At 31.9% G+C, this 21,624-nt stretch overlaps 2 protein-coding genes and 1 long non-coding RNA gene across 4 annotated transcripts; 2 read left to right on the top strand and 1 right to left on the bottom strand.

Moving 5' to 3' along the window:
• Positions 1-2,016: 2,016 nt before the first annotated feature.
• LOC107935512 (origin of replication complex subunit 4) lies at positions 2,017-10,020 on the top strand. 2 transcript variants are annotated; one of them, XM_041109811.1, is made up of 16 exons: positions 2,017-2,436; positions 2,570-2,660; positions 2,758-2,814; positions 3,388-3,435; positions 4,983-5,033; positions 5,125-5,168; positions 5,248-5,311; positions 5,486-5,572; positions 5,810-5,901; positions 5,991-6,072; positions 6,937-7,022; positions 7,130-7,239; positions 8,369-8,461; positions 9,054-9,118; positions 9,223-9,366; positions 9,583-10,020. In XM_041109811.1, the coding sequence occupies exons 1-16, from the start codon at positions 2,315-2,317 to the stop codon at positions 9,610-9,612; spliced, it is 1,266 nt and encodes a 421-aa protein (XP_040965745.1). In that variant the 5' UTR covers positions 2,017-2,314; the 3' UTR covers positions 9,613-10,020. The 2 variants fall into 2 exon arrangements, with proteins under 2 accessions (XP_040965745.1, XP_040965746.1); XM_041109812.1 differs by lacking the exons at positions 5,810-5,901; positions 5,991-6,072 and having other exon boundaries at positions 2,033-2,436.
• A 2,382-nt stretch (positions 10,021-12,402) lies between these two features.
• On the top strand, positions 12,403-17,888 carry LOC121225491 (phosphatidylinositol 4-phosphate 5-kinase 4). Its single transcript, XM_041109813.1, has 8 exons — positions 12,403-13,719; positions 13,808-13,975; positions 14,431-14,596; positions 14,684-14,800; positions 15,278-15,471; positions 15,611-15,729; positions 16,897-16,969; positions 17,369-17,888. The coding sequence occupies exons 1-8, from the start codon at positions 12,512-12,514 to the stop codon at positions 17,655-17,657; spliced, it is 2,334 nt and encodes a 777-aa protein (XP_040965747.1). The 5' UTR covers positions 12,403-12,511; the 3' UTR covers positions 17,658-17,888.
• A 1,589-nt stretch (positions 17,889-19,477) lies between these two features.
• LOC121225493 (uncharacterized) lies at positions 19,478-20,871 on the bottom strand. Its single transcript, XR_005923370.1, has 2 exons — positions 20,211-20,871; positions 19,478-19,870 (listed from the first exon to the last, which is right to left on the bottom strand). It is a non-coding gene; the product is annotated as an uncharacterized lncRNA (long non-coding RNA).
• Between the last annotated feature and the right edge of the window lie 753 nt (positions 20,872-21,624).

The following is a 21,624-nucleotide window of genomic DNA, read 5'->3' on the forward strand; positions in this document are numbered from 1 at the left end:
ACCAAATTAGGTCAATTGCAGATGACTAATCACGTTTAGTTAAGGTTGTACAGATTAAAACACCATCAGTTGTAAATTGGGCCTCGTCGAACCAGTCTCGCGACATCCCTAAGTTGGTGTCGCAACATTGAACATAGAATTAAACTTCATTGGCTTCGAAGTTGGATGTCGCGACGTTGAAAGACTGGTGTTGTGACATTAACACCTTGATGCTTCTATTCTGCCTTAAAGTTGGTTATCGCGACATCCTAATTGGATGCCGCGACATTGAAGACAACTCACAGACTTCTTGACTGAAATTGATGTCCTACATATTTAATCAACTTTCGTAGTATTCCTTTAGGCCTGAATTGAACTAAAAGGCCATCAAACACATAAAATTGCTTGTTTTATTAACTTTAACTAACAAAGTACTAAAATCAAAAACTAACTAAAGCGATACTAATTTACTTGAAAATAAACTCATAAAGTGTTACAAATACCCTAATTTACTACAATGAGTTGTGGCAGATCATAATCCAACCAGTTTGATCTGTTCAAACAACCATGACTCTAAGTCTCTACACTTCATACATTTAGAACTTAGTCCTCCAACTTTTATTTTCATGAATTTAATCCTTCAACTTTATGCATTTAAAAATCTGCTTTTAATTTGTATATAACCACGTAATATTTTAGTTAAAAAGCTAATAATATTAACTCTTTGAACTAAATAATAAAATTATAAAAACAAAAAGACCAAATTATGTTAGAAATTAAAGTGTAATGATTAAATATCAAATTTAAACATATTAGAATAACCAAAATTAAAAATTAATCATTTTTATGAAATGAAAAACAGAAGAAAAAAGAAGTTGGTGGGTGTATGCCACGTGTCTTAAGGAGAGAAAGGTCTTATGAACCTTTTTTTTAATATATAAGTACCAATGTGATCCCCACGCTTCGCATTAGGTTAATCGTTTGCTTGTGTCAAATCACAGGGTATAATTTTTAAGGCTAAAATATACTTTAATCCTACTTTTATTTTGAGCATAATATAAGGGCTAAATCTAAAGTTTGGTTATTGTCTTATAATATACAAAAAAAAAGTAAGGCAAACCTAAAAGAAATAAAAAGCCAAGTATTTCTGTCTAAAATCCTTAAGGTATTCAAATTATGTATAGCTACATAATATTTTAATCGAAAAATTAATGGTAATAACCATTTGGACTAATTAATAACATTACAAAACTATAGGAACCAAATTACATTAAAAATTAAAGTGACGCAATTAAATCTCTAATTTAGGCATAATAAAAAGACCAAAACTGGAATTTAACTATTTTCTAAAACTGTACAAAAAAAAAAGAGAGGTAAGCACCAACATGAACTTAAAGAAATGGGAAGCCACGTGTTAGGGTGGGTTTAGATAGGCGGTAGAGTGTGGTGCGGTGCGATACGATGCGTTTAGTTTACTTTTTCTCTCATGCTACAATATCACTACGGTATTTAATCTCACCGCCACCGCTAGTTTTACATTAACCGCAGGTAAACGCATCACTCATCTAAACCCACCCTTAATCTCTAAAGCTTTTAGGGTATTCAAATTATATATGAACCACCTAATGTTTTAACCATAAAGGTAACGAGGTTAACTATTTGGACTAATTAATAATATTATAAAAATATAGAGATTACCTTATGTTAAAAATTAAAGTATATAAATTAAATATCAAATTTAAGTATATTAGAGTGATCGAAGGTGAAATTTAACCATTTTTTAAAATGAAAAAAATGAAGCTTTGTTGAGAAAGCCACGTGTCAAGAGAAAGGAAGGCCCTAAGAATTGAATTAGGTTAAAAGTTAAAGTATATAGATTAAATATTAAATTTAAACATATTAAAGGGACTAAAAGTGAAATTTTTATCTTTTTGTAAAAAAAAAGCTTAGGTGACAAAGCCACGTGTCAGGAGAAAGAACCCTCCTTTTACAAAATCTCAAAGAACAAAATTGAAAATAACCATTTTATAGATTATTATTCTATTACACCGTAAATTGGACCTGTCTTTGCAAGTTGGAGGAGCCCAAGACACGATTTTGGAGTAGTGGCGGGAAATCCATTATTCTTCCCCCTTTTGTCTTCTCTTTCCCTCACCTAAACTCATCTTGTCCCAGTATCTCTCAGACAGGACCCTCGCCGTCGCTGTTGGTTCCAAACGGCCTTTGTCTCTCATTTTTCCCTTAATTTACTCTTTTTTTAGGAGTTATTCGTAATTATACATATCTTTGCTCTACGGTGGTTTCTCTCAATCTCAACCTACAAAGAAAAAAACCAATGGGAAGAGAAAAAGAGAAAGAAAAGCTGTCTGAGAAAGCTCTAAATCTCCTTAGATCTCGTCTCTCTGACCCTAATTTCATATTTCGACCCCTCTCCGATTCTCCTGACAGTAACTACAGGTCTGCTTTTTTTTCCCCCTATAATTTTCTCCATCTTCTACTCGCTTAAAATGAACATAATAAACGACCTTTTCTTATTCCTAAATAAATGTGTATATTTCTCCCCTTAATTTTCTTTTGTTTTCTTTGGCAGCAAGTTGAAGTTTATAATTTCCACTTCAGTTACGGAAGCATGCAATAATTCGATTCTGCTTCTTGGTCCTCGTGGGTCAGGGAAAGTCGCGGTATACCACCATCTTTGATTAAGCTCCTTTTATTTATTTTTTCTTTCGTTCTTCTAAACGAACAATTTTCTTTTTGTATTTTTTTCCGTGTTGTTAGGTTTTGGAACTTGTTCTCAGCGATCTTCTTCAGCAATATCCTGAAGCAATATCAGTGGTATGGCTACGCTTCTTAATTTCTTACTTTATTTTATTTTCTTCAGTATTACGGAAGATTGTTCCTGAGGCTGTAGTAGTGGAGAAAAAAGATAATAGGGTAAAAGTTTAATTGATCTAGTTTCTTTGGAAACGAGGAAATGAATTTTAAAGTTTTTATTTTGATGAAATTATGTTTTGGATATTCATTGGATTGCATTCTAAGGTTAAATTTGTTTATTTTCTGGAACTAATCCCTTCATTCATGTTTTTAGTAGGGGACGTGACGAGAGAGTATTTTTTGTTAGGTAGACTAGGAATCTTTGGATCACTTCAATAACTGCAAGTCTTCTCATTTACTGGTGCCTTGACCATATGCATCATACTAGTATTTTCATTTCCATGGGCATAAACAAACTGTATGGATCAAATCAACTATGCTTGTATGTATGCTTGTGTGATTATATGTAGAAGTCCCAGCTCAGTTTATTCTTGTTTGCAGTGCCTTAAACTGCAAAGTCACAATGCTTCAAAATACATACCTATACACGTATTATGCTTTCTCATCTTATATTGTCTTCGACTATTGATGCAGATTAGACTGAATGGCCTTCTGCATAGTGATGACAATTGTGCACTTAAGGTGGATATCTCACAACTTTCCTACTCCTACATTATACTTTGTTGTACTGAATTACATGATCATGAATTATCAAATCCCTAATTTTTCTCATTATGCATGTTAAACCTGTGAAACTGTGTGTGGTCTTATCTCATTCTAAACTTGATTCATGCAGAAAAGTATGCTTTCATATAAACTAAATTGCTAGTTGAGTAAAGTTTGAATCCTTTGTGCATAAAACAGAGAAAATTGCTCCTGCAGTTCCCCAAGTTTTGGTTGTATTTCATGTTGATTCAGTAGTTCAAAAAGTCACATATTCACTTCCATCCTTATAATGAAGAGGCTCTTTTGTCTGTGTTGTTGGCCTCTGGTCAAAAAGAACAAAGGGAGATTGAAGAGAAGAAAAGAAAAAGGAAAGAACAGGAAAAATGGGAGAAATTATTATTTCTTGAAATTAATTAAACTGCAGTATTAGAAGATTGCTATCCAAAATTTTATTAATATACATATTTTCTGAAAAAGTAAAATTAATATAATCTTAAATTTTTTTACTTTATTACTTTTTTTTATTATAAAATATAGTTTAGGTTCGCTTTAAATATTGAATTTTAAAAAGATAAATCTATTTCTTTGTCTGTTAAGAGGAATAGCTGATGAGGGAAGGGGTTGTTTAATTTTGAAACTAGGCCTACATGGCTCATTAGTGGTTTTGGTTGCCACCATTTCAAGTAGTGGTTGTAAAATAAATATTTTCAACATTGCAAATCTTATGCTAATTGTCAATGCTGTCGGCAGTTGGAACTTGAAACTAGTGGTTGGTTTATAAAAGAATTGTTAGAGGGAAGTTTAATTGTAATGCTAGAACTATATGTACTAACATTTGACCCTTTGAACTCTTGGAACTGGTATGATATGTTTCCCAAAGTTTGGGGACTACAGGTGCAATTACTCATACATACATTTTTTGTGCAGTGCAAAGGTGTTACCCACAGTTAAACCTGGGTAGTTTTTTGCACAAAATTATCAGGCCTGAGATATTCTTACAACTCTTCTATATTAATGGGGGAATTTCTTGAAGAATAGATGGATCCTTGATTGTTACTTCCTGAGGCAACAATGAGAAGTTTGTACATGGAATGATTAGCAAGTTTGTGGATAAGCAATATCACTATGCTCTTAATTTTAGAAGTTTCTCTAATGGAGAATATGTGGGTCTAGACAATAACTAAATCATTAACACATTGAAGAAATCTAAATGGAATGTATACAATGATGATTGTTGAGCAGCTCAACAAGTTATGGGCATATAGTAACTGCACTGAATTGAAAAAAATACTAGGTCTGGTCTTGTGCTAGTTAGCTAGATGATATTACTAGCTGAGCGTATCTGTTTCTTCTCTATTATCTGCATATGCAACTTGTCACTTGTTAATAATAGTACCTAATGTATTTTTTGTTCAACCATCAGTTTTCTTCCTAGGCTTTTACTAAGTCATGCAATTAAATTAGTTTGTCTTAAAACTTTCATGATACTATCTTTTATTTGTCAATGGTTATTTGTCTTTCAGGAAATTGCACGACAGTTATGCATGGAACATCAACTTTTGTTCTCGAAAGTGGTACTGTGTATATCTATCACTGTGTATATCTATTTGAGGTCATTATCATTTCTAACTAAAATTTATATTGATTATGAAATGATTTCTGTAGGCATCATTTGATGATAACTCCCAGTTCATGATAGCAATGTTAAGGTGAGGGCACTTGATTTGCCTTTTCTTGAAACAAAATCTATTCTAATTATCTTTAAACTGAGAGTGTCTATCATTACAGGGAATGTGGATTAGCACATAAAACGATTATTTTTGTGCTTGATGAATTTGATTTTTTTGCTCAGGTTAGGATCTTCTATTATTCTGTTTAATAATGCGAAATGTAAAAGCTCCTATTTTTTCAGGGTGTGGACCATAGATAACATATTAATAATTTTATTTTGGGAAAAAATTTTAGGTTTTAAAATTTTTAATCAAGCAATTAAACAGAATTTCTTTGTCTAATTGTTTTTTTGTAGGGAAAACAAAGATTACTTTATAGCTTGCTAGATGCAATGCAGTCCGTGAATTCACAAGCTGTTGTCATTGGTGTGAGCTGTCGACTGGTGTGTTTAAAGTTCTTTATTTTTTGAATTTTTATTGTTTACAGCATTTATGGTCTGTCTTTCATTGTTTCATTTTGCTGAGTTTTGTATAAAATTCTTTTACTTGCTGAAAGATAAAAACTAACTAGAGAATTGATGCTTAGCTTCTGTCTATGGATTAGTTTATAAAGATGCAGTTTGCTTAATAATAATTTATTTACTTCCTTAAGCCCTAAAACGTTAGTCCATGCCATATAGGATGTTGACCAGCTTCTTGAAAAAAGAGTGAGATCTCGTTTTTCACACAGAAAGCTGCTGTTTCTTTCTCCCTCTAAAGAAGATACAGAAAGGTGATTTTTCTTTTGTCTAACCATGGAGATCATTGTGTCTTATGCTCAAGAAAGAGCTACATTAGATGATGCCTAATTTGGCTTTGCAGATTCATTGAGCACATTTTGTCCTTGCCGATGGATTCAAGCCTTCCCCACAACTACACTGCTGAATTTAATGGAAGGCTAAAAGTATCCTTTCCCCGAAACTTTCTTTTGATTGGGTAATTGATAATGGTATATTATAGTACAGAAGGGGGTGGGTGAGAAGGGGGGGGGGTTCATGACTGAACGAATTTCCAATGATTTTCAAAACCTGTTTTGAAAAGTTTGAAGTGGCTGTTAGATTATGTTTTTAATGACTTTCCAAGTTCCCTCATTTTAAGAACAAGTTGAATCTTATTATAATATACTCATGGTTTGTTCTTATGAAATTCTGAATATAGAAGCTACGTTCTCTAAATTTAGTAATGAATGCTTATATTGGAATGGCCTTATAGTATACAGATTAGAATGAGAATTTATGGTTGGAAACGAGTATATGTTGTGCAAACAAATTATCTTACTTTTTCCAATAAATAAATCACAGTTTGACCTGAATTGATCCAATTCATCATTTTCCCCCTTTCTCCCTCCGATATGCTGTAGCTTTCTCATATCTGTCTTTCCATAAACTAAACAAGATTATGTTCAAGTTAGTCATCAATAACAATAAAACACTACAGCCTGATAGATTTTCTTGTCTTTGTTATATTTTATATCTATAAAACAGTAAAACAAGTAGGGATAAGGTTGAATATATATGACCTTTAGGTGTAGAACCTTTGAATTTAGGCTTCCCTTTGTTATATATATAAATAAAAGCATACATTAAATATTTATGCATGCTCCTAAGGTGCTTTACAATTTTGGATACATAATTTGTAAAGATTAATTAATTTTAACTATATGTTGATACTTAAATGTTTATGCACCTAAGATTACACATATTTTACTTGTACATTTCCAAGGATCTGTTCTTCCAGACTGAGTGATGAATTCCTTGACATCTTACAGAAACTTTTATCAGATGAGAGATTCAAAGAACTGATTGATACCTATTTGAGTTTCAATTTCACAATTGGTCATCTGGTTAGGTTTCTGTAAGTGTCGCTTCTTGCATCTGGAAATACAGGCTTTTATATAAACATAAGCTACTAGAATTACAATGTTTTATGATCAGCTCTTATGAATATTGAATTGATTCTAGGTTTCAAGCTGTTTCTTATATGGATTTGAGTGCTGGGTTCCTTTCACTTGGGAACTTCAAAACTGCACTTTCCAGCAACCAGAGGCAGCCAAAGTTGGAATGCATAAGAGGTATGAGGACTTAAATATGCTTTCCTCTCTATTTGGTACTGTATTTCATTTTTTTTTGCATATGAGGAATATTTAATAACTCCTGCTTGAGAGTAGTACGCATTTCGTAAGGTCAAATTGTCTCAAATTTGTTTCTTAATAGTAAAGCTAATCTGGTATAAAATTCAGTTTTTCTCCAACTTTTTCATGGTAATAATCTACTGAAACTTGTAATCAAGTACAATGGACAATGACTACCTTGTAAGAGTTTTGTTGGATTTGTGAAAAGTTAAAGCAAACTGTCATCTGTCGCAAGCTTCATCTCAGACTTCCTGGTAATTTTTTTTTCATGCTGAAATTCCCAATTTTTAGATTGTTGTTTCTCGGGTTTTTATGTTTAGATGTTCAAAGAGAACATTATCTTGTAAAAAATAATCATCAGAAATCCTTTGAATGGCTTCAACTTCCACTGGGCATTTTGTGTCACGTTGATGATTTTTGGTGGAGTATTGTTGCAATGCTTTAGTATTTCATTAATTAATCTTAGTTATCTAACTCTTTGAAAGTCTTACATCATTGTATAGAGTATTGATGGTTTTGAGCAGATAATTGGTGCAAACTGATATAAGTATTATTAAAGTACGTGGGGTATCTTTAAATGTAGTTGACAATTTAAATTTCTAACATTTGACATGTTAGAGTTATGTGACCCAAATTCATGTTAAAAATAAAATATAAGTGGCAAGATAGGGGGATTTGTGGCATTAATTCTATTAGATGTTGATTAGAATAAGGTTTTTTAAACCTATGAATAGACGCAGTCTATACTCTTCTTGTATCATTCGAATTCGACATAGTGAATTTTCTTTTCCTTTGCCTGTGGTTTTCTTCCCAAAAGTTTTTCCACGTAAATATAAGTGTTTTCTATTTTTCTCTCTTTTCTTTGCGATACATTGCCAGTATCGACGTTCTATTTTCACATGACACAAGTAAGATCTGAAGCAATTTTAAAAGCAATGCCATATCGCCATGCAGTTTTAGTTGCAAAATCAGGGTAAGATAAAGCATGACAAGTAGATGAGAAATTATCCATCTTTGATTTATTTAATTTTATTAGAAACATAACAATCTTTGAGATTGTGTAAAGCAGATTGCTCTGTATTGGAACTCTATATGATGGTATGCATGAAAAGGTTGGAAGTTAAGGAGCAGGCCTCTTATAACTTCTATTCTGTTATGACAGGTTCATTTCACTACTTTCAATGTTATTACTATTATTTTTTGGTAAAAAGACCTCCAGTTCCTCTCAATTTTGAAATTGAGCAAATTGGTCCCTCAAAAAAATCAAAGCAATTTAATCCTTGTTAATTTCGAAAGTGAGGAACTAAGGACAATCACGATAATGTTTTTCATCAATTGTACATGAATTTGATTGGTATAATAACAAATAATGCTCTCAAAGTTTACGCATTCTGTTAATTTGGTCCTAGTTTAACAAATTTATCCCGCAACATTTGTGTAAATGTTGAGGTTGAATTTGTTGAAATTTTCAGAATTAAGGCCAAAATGACAATATATAAACATTGAAAACTAAATTTGTTATTATACCAATCAAAATGATGTACAATTGATGGAAGACACTAATCCCGTGATTAATTGTCCTTAGTTGCTTCCTTTTGAAATTGATAGGGATTAAATTGCTCCAGTTTTTTCGAGAGGGACTAATTTGCTCAATTTTGAAATTGAGAGGGACTGGAGAGGTCTTTTTACCTTAATTTTTAAAAAAAATACTACCATTAAGGTATTATTCACTTATACATTTTACATTATGTCAGAATACAAGAGCATACATGATTCATTCCAAACTTCTGACTACTACGCAGCAAATGTTTGTTTACGGGTGTGTATAATTATCTTAAACAAGCTTCTAAGTGGAAAAGTTGGTATTCTAAACACTTAATCTCACGCAATGGGTTTGATGACATTCCACTCTAATTTTTGCAGGCATTTGAACACCTTCTACAATGTCAATTGATTAGTTTTATAGACAACAAAGGGCACAATCAATCTGTTGAATTTCGTCCTGTAAAGCTTCTAATTTCATCAGCTGAACTACATCAGGGGCTGAAGTCATACCAGCAGTGTCCTGTAAGTTACTATCATCATAATTTCTTTTTGACATGCATAAGCTTTCGAAAACATTTATTACATAAACTGGATCACATGCACTGTAACCATGCTTAGAGCTGATAGAACTCATTTAGGAGAATCCTTATTATGCATTTTGGCATCTGCCTTAGAATGCATTGAGAATTCATCTTCTGTTTCAAAGTCCGTGATCTCGGTGTTTTAATTGCTTTGTAGGCCATCCTTCTCAAATTAATGGATCGATAAAGTATTAAAGTAATACGGTCCAGAGAAACGTTGGATGCCTGCCCCATATGTATTGCCAAACGAAATCTAGAATGGTCGGTTCCTATGCTGCATTTGCACGGGTCAGTTCCACCTTTTCTTTATATGCCATCTCTGTTAACGACTATTGTAGTGGTTCATGCTTGCTTACCTTTGATAAATGGTTTAAGTGGGTTTGAGTTGGGATTTGTGTTAACCAGAGAATGAATGCACTTGTATTTGTCATCCTAAAATAAGAAATCGTATGGGAATTTCCTTATATCCCAAGATTTAGGCTTTGCTTGGTAAGATAGAGAAAAAGAGATTTGTAAATGCACCGGTTACATTGCATAATTATTTTTCTACCAAATTATTATTATTTTTACGAAGCAAATCTTTAATGTTCTATTATTTTGTAGTTTCCTCTAAAATACCTGAAAAACTTGGTCTCAGAATCTGAAAGCTAGGTAATCTGAAGTGGATACTTGATTCCAATTTCCAATGTAATTTAAAAGGTTGGAAACAACTTAGAATTTGTTAGGCCCAAAATTGTTTGGGTAGTTGAAGTGTTCAAATCAATGGTTATTGATGGATCGGTTTGGGTTATTCAAAGCAAATAAACTGTTTGAGAGTATTAAAACCTTATTGGACCCACGTCTTGACCGAGTATCATTTCAACTGATCCAATTGATGGATTTTGTTTGGTCAATACTAATTCAGCTTTGCTTTGACTGTTTCAAAACTCTATTTGGTAGTCGAAGTCTAGTGCTAAGTTCTACAATAAACTTACGTTAGTTGAGCTGTGTAATGTCAAAGGATTTTTGTTGTATCAATTTCGAATTCAATTCCTCCACATTCGACATCCTTTAACACGAAAAAAGTTATAGCAAAGTTCTTTTGGAAAGCATATTTTGAGCAATATTATAATTTTTGCAATAGCAACTATGGTAATTGAAGATATTAATAATTGAGACTTTAGAAACATTAAAAAAAAAGGAAATTAGGGTTTTTACAAAAACAACAATGTTAACTTTTAAGACTTCAAACATTAATAATTGGATCAAAGATTTGCTTCGCATCCACAAGAATGATATTAAGGTAAGCCATGAATGGGTTAACAATGGAAGCAAACTCCAAAATGTTGTTTGGTTGATAGTGTTGTGGTGTGCGGTGAAAGGTGTGAAGGACCTTGCAATTATGTTCACTGAGTTGATGATATTATGGTGTTGTAGTTTGGTTTTCTTGTTTAGGCATTTGTATCAACCTATGCTATATGTTTCAGTAAGCATGTTATTGCTGCCCTTCACTTTTCCCAAATGCTCTATTTACCTGTGTAAATTTCTGTTTGAGTTTGCGCCTACACTTCACCTAAATACCTTTCCACATATTCTTAGTTTTTTCTCATAAATAACTTCTATTCTTTTAATATATCAAAGTAGTGGGGTAGGTAATTGGGACGAACTACTATAAATAATTGTGTTAACCTTCTTTTTTTACTCTTTTGAAATATCAATTCACTCTTACTCGGTATTGTCCGACCTATTTTGTTATTTGTTTATAATTTTTTTTTCTAAACTATTATAGATAATTTTTATGATGATTAATATACATTTTCATTCAATTATTTTATGAGGTACAAACAAATCTCACGGAATTTATATTAACAAAGAAATTGATTCTGCATTTTTGGTACTGAAATTTAATTTCACAGTTTAATTTAATACCTAAACTTTTTTCAACCCAATTAGGTACTTAAACTTGGCTTTTTAGTTCAAATTAGTATCTAAACTTAGCTTTATAGTTAAAATTGGTTCAAATAAATCATTTATAATAAGTAATAATTTGGTCAAAAAGACCAATTTCAAGCACCAATTTGAACCAAGAAGTCGAGTTCAGTTACTTAATTGGGTTAAAATAAGCTTTAGGTATTAATTTAAATCTTAAAACCAAGTTCAAGTGTCTAATTGGACAAAAATATCAAGAAATTAAGTACCAAAAAATATATATTTAAAAGAATACAGGGATTAGTGGCACAAAACCAAATAAAAAGACTTGTTTTTCGATTTTGAAGGAAAGAAGAGGAGGAATATATGTATTTTATAAATTTCGGTAGAACTATTTTTTAAAGTAACTCTAAAAATAATAAAACTTGTTTTTTTTTTTTTTTCATTTTCATTAGTCCTTCCAAAAGTCAGAGAGATGAAGAAGTCGCCTTTTTAATCACACAAAGGAGAAAATTACAGTCCCCACTTACCTTCATTAGACAGGTTGGAAATCATAGACAAAGTGTTATCAATTAATGGACATTACTACTATAATAATGGCTCGGTCCGAGTGTAAGAGAAATCAAACTCATTACAAGACAAGACATTCCACAGATAGTTGTAAGTGGGTGATCGTATTCTCATCTTTATAATCTTGTAATATTTCCAACCAAATACAAGGATTGTCACACTCAATAATCATCTTCTTGTAGCCATCCCATCTACCCCATAATTCTGCTTGCTTCACTCAGCATATACCCAAGTTTTGTTTGTAACCTGTCAACCATTCAATAGAAAGTTGGTTGAATTGCAATTGGAACAACAGAAATAAAGACCCATGCATGTTAATTTAGTAGTGACTTTCAATATTTATCCTTAAAAAAATGAATGATTCATAAAATTGAATCTTATTTTATGAGGTTGAGAAAAAATGGAGGAAAATTTTTGGTCAATCGTTTTTTTCGCTTCATTTCATTGAAAAACACTGAAAAATTGAGAGAAAAACATTGTAAGATTCATAGAATTTTGCTCTTTTCACACTTCTCTTCATCATTTTTTTTCTTCTTTTTAGGATTATTAGTTCTTTTCGTATCATTGAAGAAACCACTATAGTATGACATCTTCATTCAATAGCAACCATGATGAACATGTTGAACAAGGAGAATAGTACTGTTTCAAGGGCATGGGAGGCCACTTTGCGCAAAACACATGCAGCAAAGAAACGTGCAAATAGCATTTTTGGTACAATAGCTTTAGCAAATGCAACAGCTACTAACACCACCACCACCACCACCACCAATGCTGTTGAAGACAATGATAAAAATTGCACCATCTCTGAGGCAGCATACTTCACAGAGAAAATTCTACCTAATGGGGAGTATTATAAAGGTCAATGGTGTGATAATTTCCCTGAAGGTCAAGGCAAATATTATTGGATTGATGGATGCATGTATGTTGGAGAATGGCATAAAGGCAAAACTATGGGGAGAGGAAGGTTTCGATGGCCATCTGGTGCTACATATGAAGGTGAGTTCAAAAGTGGGTACATGGATGGTACTGGTACATATGTTGGATCGAATGGGGATACTTATAAAGGACAATGGGTAATGAACTTGAAACATGGTAATGGCATTGAGTATTATGCTAATGGCGATTGGTACGAAGGTGAATGGCGCCGTGGTTTACGATATGGAATCGGGAAATACCAATGGCATAACAAGAATCATTATGATGGTGAATGGAAGAATGGGGTGATTCATGGTAATGGGTGTTTTGTATGGATTAATGGCGATCAGTATGATGGATGTTGGGAAGATGGAATGCCGAAAGGTAATGGTACATACCAATTGTCTGATGGGAGTTTTTATGTTGGATATTGGAGTAAAGAAGAAAATGAACAAAATGGTACATATCATCCATCAGAATCTTCTTCAAATGATGTTGAATGGGATCCTAAAATTGTGTATAACCAATTAGCTGACTGCAAAATTTCCCCTGGTGAAAAGGTACCAATCTTGCCATCACAAAAGAGATTAGCGATATCGTATTCGTCTAACAACGCGGAGAAATCGAGGAGACCGTCGATTGATGGAAGAGGAAGCTTAGTCTTAGAAAGACCATTTGATAAAATGAATCTATGGGATGAAAATGATAATGATTTCAATAGTTTTGAAATGAGTAGACAATTGGATTGTGAGTTCTATGGTGTAAATCCTGCAGAATCAAATTATAAGTTCAACCCTGTATTACCATTGAAGGTACCTAAGCCTGGTAATAGGCAAGGTGAAACAATATCTGTAGGACATAAGAACTATGAACTTATGCTCAACCTGCAATTGGGAATAAGGTAACATTCTTTAAGCTTTGACACTTGTATGCTATAATGAAAAAAAGAATGGAGTTTTTCTCACATATTATTGTTTATTTGGACGTAGGCATTCAGTAGGAAGACCTGCACCACCTACAAGTCTTGATCTTAAAGCTTCGGCTTTTGACCCTAAAAAGAAAATTTGGACAAGGTTTCCACCGGAAGGTAGTAAATATACTCCACCACATCAATCTTGTGAATTCAAATGGAAAGATTATACTCCAGTTGTTTTCAGGTAACATAATTTACGAATATATATTATGTACTTTTCTCATCATGATCACAACTTGCAACATCAACTTTGCATGAAACATGCAAATTAATAACTTTCAAATAAAACATATAGGTAAAAGTATTACGAAGTTACTTGTATTAGGAGTCTGATCGTATTTTGCTCATTTTATTAAAAAAAGGGTAAATTAGTCCCTGTAAGTTAGATAAAAGAGTAAATTGATCCATTTTTACTATTAAAAATTGGCTTAGCTAACATAATAACCAGACAGTTATATGTGGTATGCCACGCATACTTCATTCTAATATACAAAGGCCAATTTTTAATAATAGAAATGAATGAACAAAATGTATAAAGACTAATTTAACTATTTTATAAATAGAGTGAACAAAATATAATCTAATACAAGCGCTTCCATAGTACTTTTACCATACCTAATCTCATTTATTTGTGTAAAGGTCATTGAGGAAACTATTCAAGGTGGACCCTGCAGATTACATGCTATCTATTTGTGGAAATGATGCATTAAGGGAACTATCTTCCCCCGGTAAAAGTGGTAGCTTTTTTTACTTGACTGATGATGACATATACATGATCAAAACCATGAAAAAAGCAGAAGTCAAAGTGAGCTTACTTTGTGTCTTCATACCCTATTTTTAGTTTCAAGGCAATGTTTAGGTTTTTGTAATAATAAGGATTTTTGTTGTGTAGGTATTTTTAAAGATGCTTGCAGCCTATTATAACCATGTTCGATCCTTTGAAAACAGTTTAGTCATAAAATATTATGGCTTGCACTGTGTAAAGGTAACCGGTGCCATACAAAAAAAGGTTAGTATATAATATTTTCATGCAGTACTCTAACCAGCCAAAAGTACGAAGTTTTTGTACTAAGAGTTGAATTGCATTTTACTTTCTTTATTTAAAAAATGAGTAAATTGGTCGTTATTTGTTAAATTAAAGAAGAAATTGGCCATTTTGTTAAAATTTTTATCCATTTCTACGGTAAAAAACTAGTCCCTACGCATCAGCATGAGGTACACGTGGCACATTATGTGTATTTGTTTGGTTATTCTGTCAATTATGCCAGATTCTAATAGTAGAAATGAGTGAATTTTTTAACAGAAATTACCAATTTGCTCTTTGATCTAATGTACAGGGACTAATTTACCCATTTTTTGAATAAAAAAGACAAAATACAATTTGATACCTAATACAAATGCCTTCGTAGTTCTTTTACCCTCTAACTATCATCTATGTATATAAAGATCAACTCCAAAATTATTAAAAGCGATTGATAATATTCAGGTGCGGTTCGTTATCATGGGGAATCTCTTACGCTCCGAATATACGATTCACACACGCTTTGACTTGAAAGGATCTTCATTAGGGCGTGTAACAAATAAGCCTGAATCCGAGATCAATAGTACAACTATACTTAAAGATCTTGATTTGAACTTCATATTCAAACTGCAGAAAGCTTGGTTTCATAAGTTTTGTTGGTAAAACATAAGTTTTGCTTTTGTGTTTAACATTTAGTAATTAAACATGTTTATGAATTATATAGCAACACGATGTCAATGCATCAAATATTTTTTCAATTTTCCTTCAAAATCCTTTGATTTAAACATATTTTCACAGGCAAATAAATAGGGATTGTGAGTTTCTTGAACAAGTTAGAACAATGGACTACAGTCTTTTGGTGGGACTTCACTTCAGAGAAATTTCAAGTAATGGAAAGCTAATTCCATGTGAAAAACGTACTTTTATCTCATTATCTTTCATCTTATTTATTTATTTTTATTTTATTTTATCTATTTCTAAAGTATTTGAAGCTTAAGTACCTACTTTCTCCACTAGAAACTTTTTTAAGGTTATTGCCATACAGACTTAAATTTAGTAATTGTTTTTATATTAGAATTTAATTTTTTTTAAATTGGTCCCTGAATTTGGTAATTGCTTCTAGATAAGGTTTGAGTTTTCTTTTCCAAGTTAGTCCTTAATATTTCATTAAAAAAGGTTGGACAAAATAAACAAGTTTAGGTCTCAATGTAAAAATAATTGTCAAGTTCAAGGACTAACTTAGAGGAAATTTATTTTTAGGCTCCAATGTGTGAATAGTTGCTTAGTTTAGGCCTCAATGTGGGAGTAATTGCCATTTTCAGGAACAAATAGTGTGTTTGATAATCTGAAAATTTAAGCACTGAAAAATTAATACTACATTTTTAGCACTAAATTTTATAAATGTTAAATTTATATTAGAAAATTGTTTGATAAATTAGTAAATACAAACACATAATATAATTATGTTGTTTGATAAAAATAAATACTGATATTTGAAAGATTATTTTTTAAAATTTAGTCTTATTAATTTAATATTTTATATTATTTTGGATAAAATATAAATAAGTTATTTGAATATTTTTTTAAAAAAATATACTTTATTTCAAATTTTTAATAAAATAGAATTAACTTAATATTTTCTACATTAAGGGATAAGTAGCTGGTTACCTACTTATTTTAGTAAACATTTTTTGTTGAAAATTTTATATTTAGTAAAATATTAAAATGATTATAAAACACATAAAAAATATTAAATGTGGTGAACTCCCTTGATTGGCCTAGTGGCTAAGGGTTCACCTATAGAACCTGCTCGGGTTCAAACCTTCGAGGGAGCAGTGGCAAGCCTTTATTTATGTAGCTCCCTTTGAATATAATGTGTGCATGTGTGGTGTGAGTATGTCCCTTCCATGAGTGTGTGAGTTCATGAAATGAAAAATTTCAATGATTTATAAAATGCCCTAACTTGGAAAAAAAGAAGAAAAGAATTCAAGTCCTAATATGCGAATGATTGTCAAATTCAAGCCCCAAATAATGCACTAAACCAACTTTTTATTTTAATTAACAATTTTTTTTCTTTGTTGTAGGTGATCCTAGGAATGAATCAAGTAGTCTTCATTCTAGATCAACTTCTGATCAACTTCTACTAGACCTTGAAAGGTGAAATGTCTCTACACATAAATATAGTCTTATATTTTTATTTCAATAATATAATGTACCCCTCAGATAGGAACTCGTACAAATTTTTGAGAGTCGGACTCTTAACAAGTTTAATATTGTCCTTGATCGGGGTTTTGTCTCCTTGCTTTATTGAAAATCCTAATGATTCATAAAGTGGGGTACCTTCTGACGTCTTAAAGGGTAAAAGCCGTGGCCACTGAAGAGCAAGCTTAAGGACAGGCTCGAACTTGAGACCTTTAACATATAAAGGATCTTGAGGGAACCATGGTGTTACTTGAGCTAGCCTTTTCAGCGACCATGGCTTTAGCTTGTTTAGGCATATGGTTATTATATTAAGATTTAGGATTGTGATATTAAAAACCAAACCAACATTTGTAGGCAAGCTAACATGGTGTTGGGAGCCAACATGCCAGCACGAGTAGAAAGAACTATAAGAAAACCTGAATGTGAGTTACAACTTGTAGGAGAACAAACTGGGGAGTATTATAAAGTCATATTGTCCTTCGGCATTATAGACATACTTCAAGATTATGACATTACCAAGAAGCTTGAACATGCATATAAATCAATTCAATACGATCCTACTTCTATATCAGCTGTGGATCCTAAGCTGTATTCTAAGCGATTTCGAGATTTCATATTCAAAGCTTTTACTGAAGATACTTAGGTCATGTCTCGACTTTACCGAGAGCATTACAATTTCACAAATAGAAAGATACTAGCTTTTATGTTGTAAAGTGTATCATTATCATGTCATGTAGTGTTGTTCAAATTATTTTACCATAAGAATGTTAATATATGTTGTTGGATCTGGTTGCCTGAGTGTAGTATATTCATTTTATACACTTGTATTTTTCAAACAAATTGGTGTAATAAAATTACATCAATACTTTTTGTATGCCGTCCTCAATGTTTATGCATGCAAAGCAAAATGGAAGCAAATATTGACTCATAGATGATCTAATGTTTAACTAACACTAAGTGATATTGCATTGTTGGATCATAATATGGAAAGACAATTTGTATTAATAGATAAACTTAAACATGTCCTTAGTCTAATCGAAAATAAGCAAACCGATTGAAAAACTAATGCGCCGTCTATCAAGTCTAATTAGTGAGATGTTTTGTGTTGAGCACTGGAGCAGATGACTCCCATAAGATAGAAACATAGATGTGACTGACTGGACTAACAGTATAGACATGACTCAAGTAGAATAGATCCTAGATCCGTTTATGGATTCATTCACTTGTGATGCTCATATTATGACATATCTTAATCCTAAGTGAATGACGAACTATATATGCGTGACTTGTATAAGTTGATATAAGTAAAAGATTGATTTCAAATAGATAATTAAAGATTCAGAAGTTGGTGCGTTGGGTATATAACTTCTGCAATATGTAACATCATTCATAATAGTGAATTTCATAGCTCAACTAATGGGTAAATGTCATCCTTTCATTGACACTCCATGATAGATGAAAAGTAAACGTGACCACGAGTTGTTTGTCTTTGTTATAAATGACTTACTTACTATTTGATAATAATTGAATTTTAATGAATGAAGATGTAATGATTACCATGAGATAAAATAAGATCATACTGGGAGAGCGAATTTAATTATCTCAAATAGATTAATGATATCCTATGAGGGTAACACACTTATGACAAAGTTATTAGACGAACGTTGATTAAATAACTTTCGTAATGGTATGTAATTAGTGAGAGCTCAGTCATAATACTATAGTGGAATGATTTTGTGATTAAATAAATTTATAATTAATAAGTGAAAAGCTAAAACTTGATTATAAATTATTTGAGTACTAATTATATATATCCAATCGGTTCCTCTACTTGCTCGTAGAAATTAGAAATGAATTGCATGTGAAACCAAATGAACAAAAAAGAATGGAAATGGTGAAGTTAGAGAACTGGGTTGCATTCACAAATGAATGCGTTTCCTCACTAAGTATAGAATTGATTTAAGAATTAATTTAAGATATTCAAATTATTATTTAATTATAATTAAATAATTAAAGTAAGAGAATAGAATTAAATTAATTAGTCACTATGAATTTATTGAGTATGAAAATTAAATATATTTTCTCATATATTCTTTTACGGTTAAGTTGTCATGAATTTAATGGAATTAAAATTGATTGATAAAATTATTTAGTTAAAAAATTAATTTAATTAATTAAATCATATTTATTTTGAGAAATAGAAAATAGATATTGAGTTGAATTAAATTATAAAATACTATGTCAAAAGTAAATGAAATATATATAATTGAACCTAATACATGAGACGCCTAATTTGCCTCACATAACATGTGAATGGTGGCAACCCTAAGAGAATTTGAGAGGGTGTGCCGCCCCCCTCTTCTAATTAGATTAGGAGACTATTTTTTAATTAAGTAAATATTATTTAGATCACCCTTATTGAACAAAGATTCCTATCACTCCCTATAAACATTGGTAGAGCTATTTACACACATAAGTTTTATATATTGCTATTTTGCAAAAAAGTAGTGTGAATTTATTTTCTAAGAATAAATTCTATTTTTTGAGAATTGTAATTTCTACCGGTTTCTATTTGAGAGAAGTACTTTCTTACTGAAAGTAATTGAACCTATAAGACCCAATTTCTGCCCGGAGCCCAGTATGACCCAAACAAAACCAAACAAAAAAAACCCAAACTAATTAGCAGCCTAAATACAACAGGCCCAAATAGCCCAAATACAACTAAACCCTAGCCCAACAAGCCCACAAAACTTAACAAGTTTTCAGCAAAAAAACCCTAGGTGCGCCGCACCTAAGTCTACCCTCTGACATGCTTGCCGCTACTGTCACCGTAGCCTCCTCCACGCGCACTGTTGTCTGCATGAAAAATAAAGAGCAAGAGGACAACAACAAGAAACAATCGCAAACGACAAAAAAATAGAAGTTTAAGGATTTTAAAATCGGTTATATAAGTCGAATATGAGCACTGTAATTGATTCTTCCCCTTTTTTTTACGAATTTCTCCAGAAAATAAAAAGAAAAAAAATATTGTATGAAAAGCTATTGAAAAAAATCAAAAAAACAGAATACATAAATAGAGGTGATTTTTCTTAGATCCGGTCTTTTTTTTGCTTGTTCTTTCTGTTTGTTTTTGTTTTTGTTTTATCTTCTTTTTTTACATATATTAAATAAGAAATAAAAAGGAATGGAGGCTCACCTGAATCGCCTTGCGGCTTCGCCGTCGGAGGGCTCTCCTCCGTCGTGGCCGTCAGATCAAAGAGGAGAAGGGAGCCAAGAGTCCTCTTTCGGGCCAAGGAAGTTTGGCTTTCAAACGAGATCTAAAAGCGGGGTAAAAAAAACTTTTTGACTCTCCGCCCCCGTTCACGGCGACCGGTACAATGGCCGATGGCCGGACCCTTGACCGGCGTTTGGAGGAAGAGGGGTGCGTTGAGAGTGTATTTCAGTTTTTTTCTTTAGAAATGGAAGAGAATGATTTTTTTTTGGAAAAACCTGGGCTTTTATACCCCCGTTAAACGACGTTGTTTAGGGTTGGCTTCAGTAGCCTTAAAACGACGCCGTTTTGACTCTTACCCGCGCGTGACCCGACCCGCTCCTAGGGGATCCGCGCGGTTTCAACATTTGGGCTATTTGTGCGGCGGATCCTTCCATTTTTCGCCCGTTTCCAATTTGGTCCCCTATGAAGTGGCGCGTTTTGAGAGTGGGAATAATTTCCCTTTCGACCCTCTCTCCTTCCGCGCGTTTTCAGTTTAATCCTCAGTTCACTTTTTCATTTTTTTTATAATTTTATCTGTTTAATTTCGTCCTAGTTTTAATTTAGTCCCTAATCCGCTTTATTTTAATCCTTTAATTTGTTATTTATTATTTTATTTAAATTTTTATATTCATTATTTTTTTAACAGATTACATTTTATTTATATTGTTCATATTAAACTGTTTGATATTATCTATTTTAAATTGTTTCATATTTTATTTATTTCGAATTGCTTTCTATTATTTTATCTTAAACTGTTTCATGTATATTATTTATTTTAGATTTTTACGTGTCATTTCTTTTAAACTATTTCATGTAATGTTTATTTTAAATTGTTTAAAATTGTTTATTTCAAACTATCTTATGTTTTATTTATGTTAAATTTTACATTGTTAATTTTGAGCATTTCGTATTATTCATCTTAAATCTTTATTACTTACTTTCAATTGTTGTTATATTATTTCATTCGTTTTTGATTATTGGATAGTATTAAAGTAATGTACATTGCGCGACTATTGCCATCATGCGAGTTATGAATTGTTTATTCGTATTTTCATATTGTTGTCATCCATCAACGTACCCTTTCATTCATACATTGTTTTAAATATTACATTAATTTTTTATCCAAATACACAAAAAAAAAGAAAATTTTTCTAAATAACACAATATTTTGCGTTTGGAAATTTGAGAAAACGTGCCCTAACGTGTTGGGTTTCGATTTCTCGTATATCCTATTAAAATATCAAAATATGGGTTTTGGAAACCATAAGGTAATCTTGGTTTCGAGGGTTTAAGGTATTGTATCCTAACGTGTTAGATGTGATATTCCTTCAGAACAAGAGAATCCTAAATTCCAACC

Source organism: Gossypium hirsutum, chromosome D13, assembly GCF_007990345.1.
Source record: "Gossypium hirsutum isolate 1008001.06 chromosome D13, Gossypium_hirsutum_v2.1, whole genome shotgun sequence".
NCBI classification, from domain to species: Eukaryota; Viridiplantae; Streptophyta; class Magnoliopsida; order Malvales; family Malvaceae; genus Gossypium; species Gossypium hirsutum.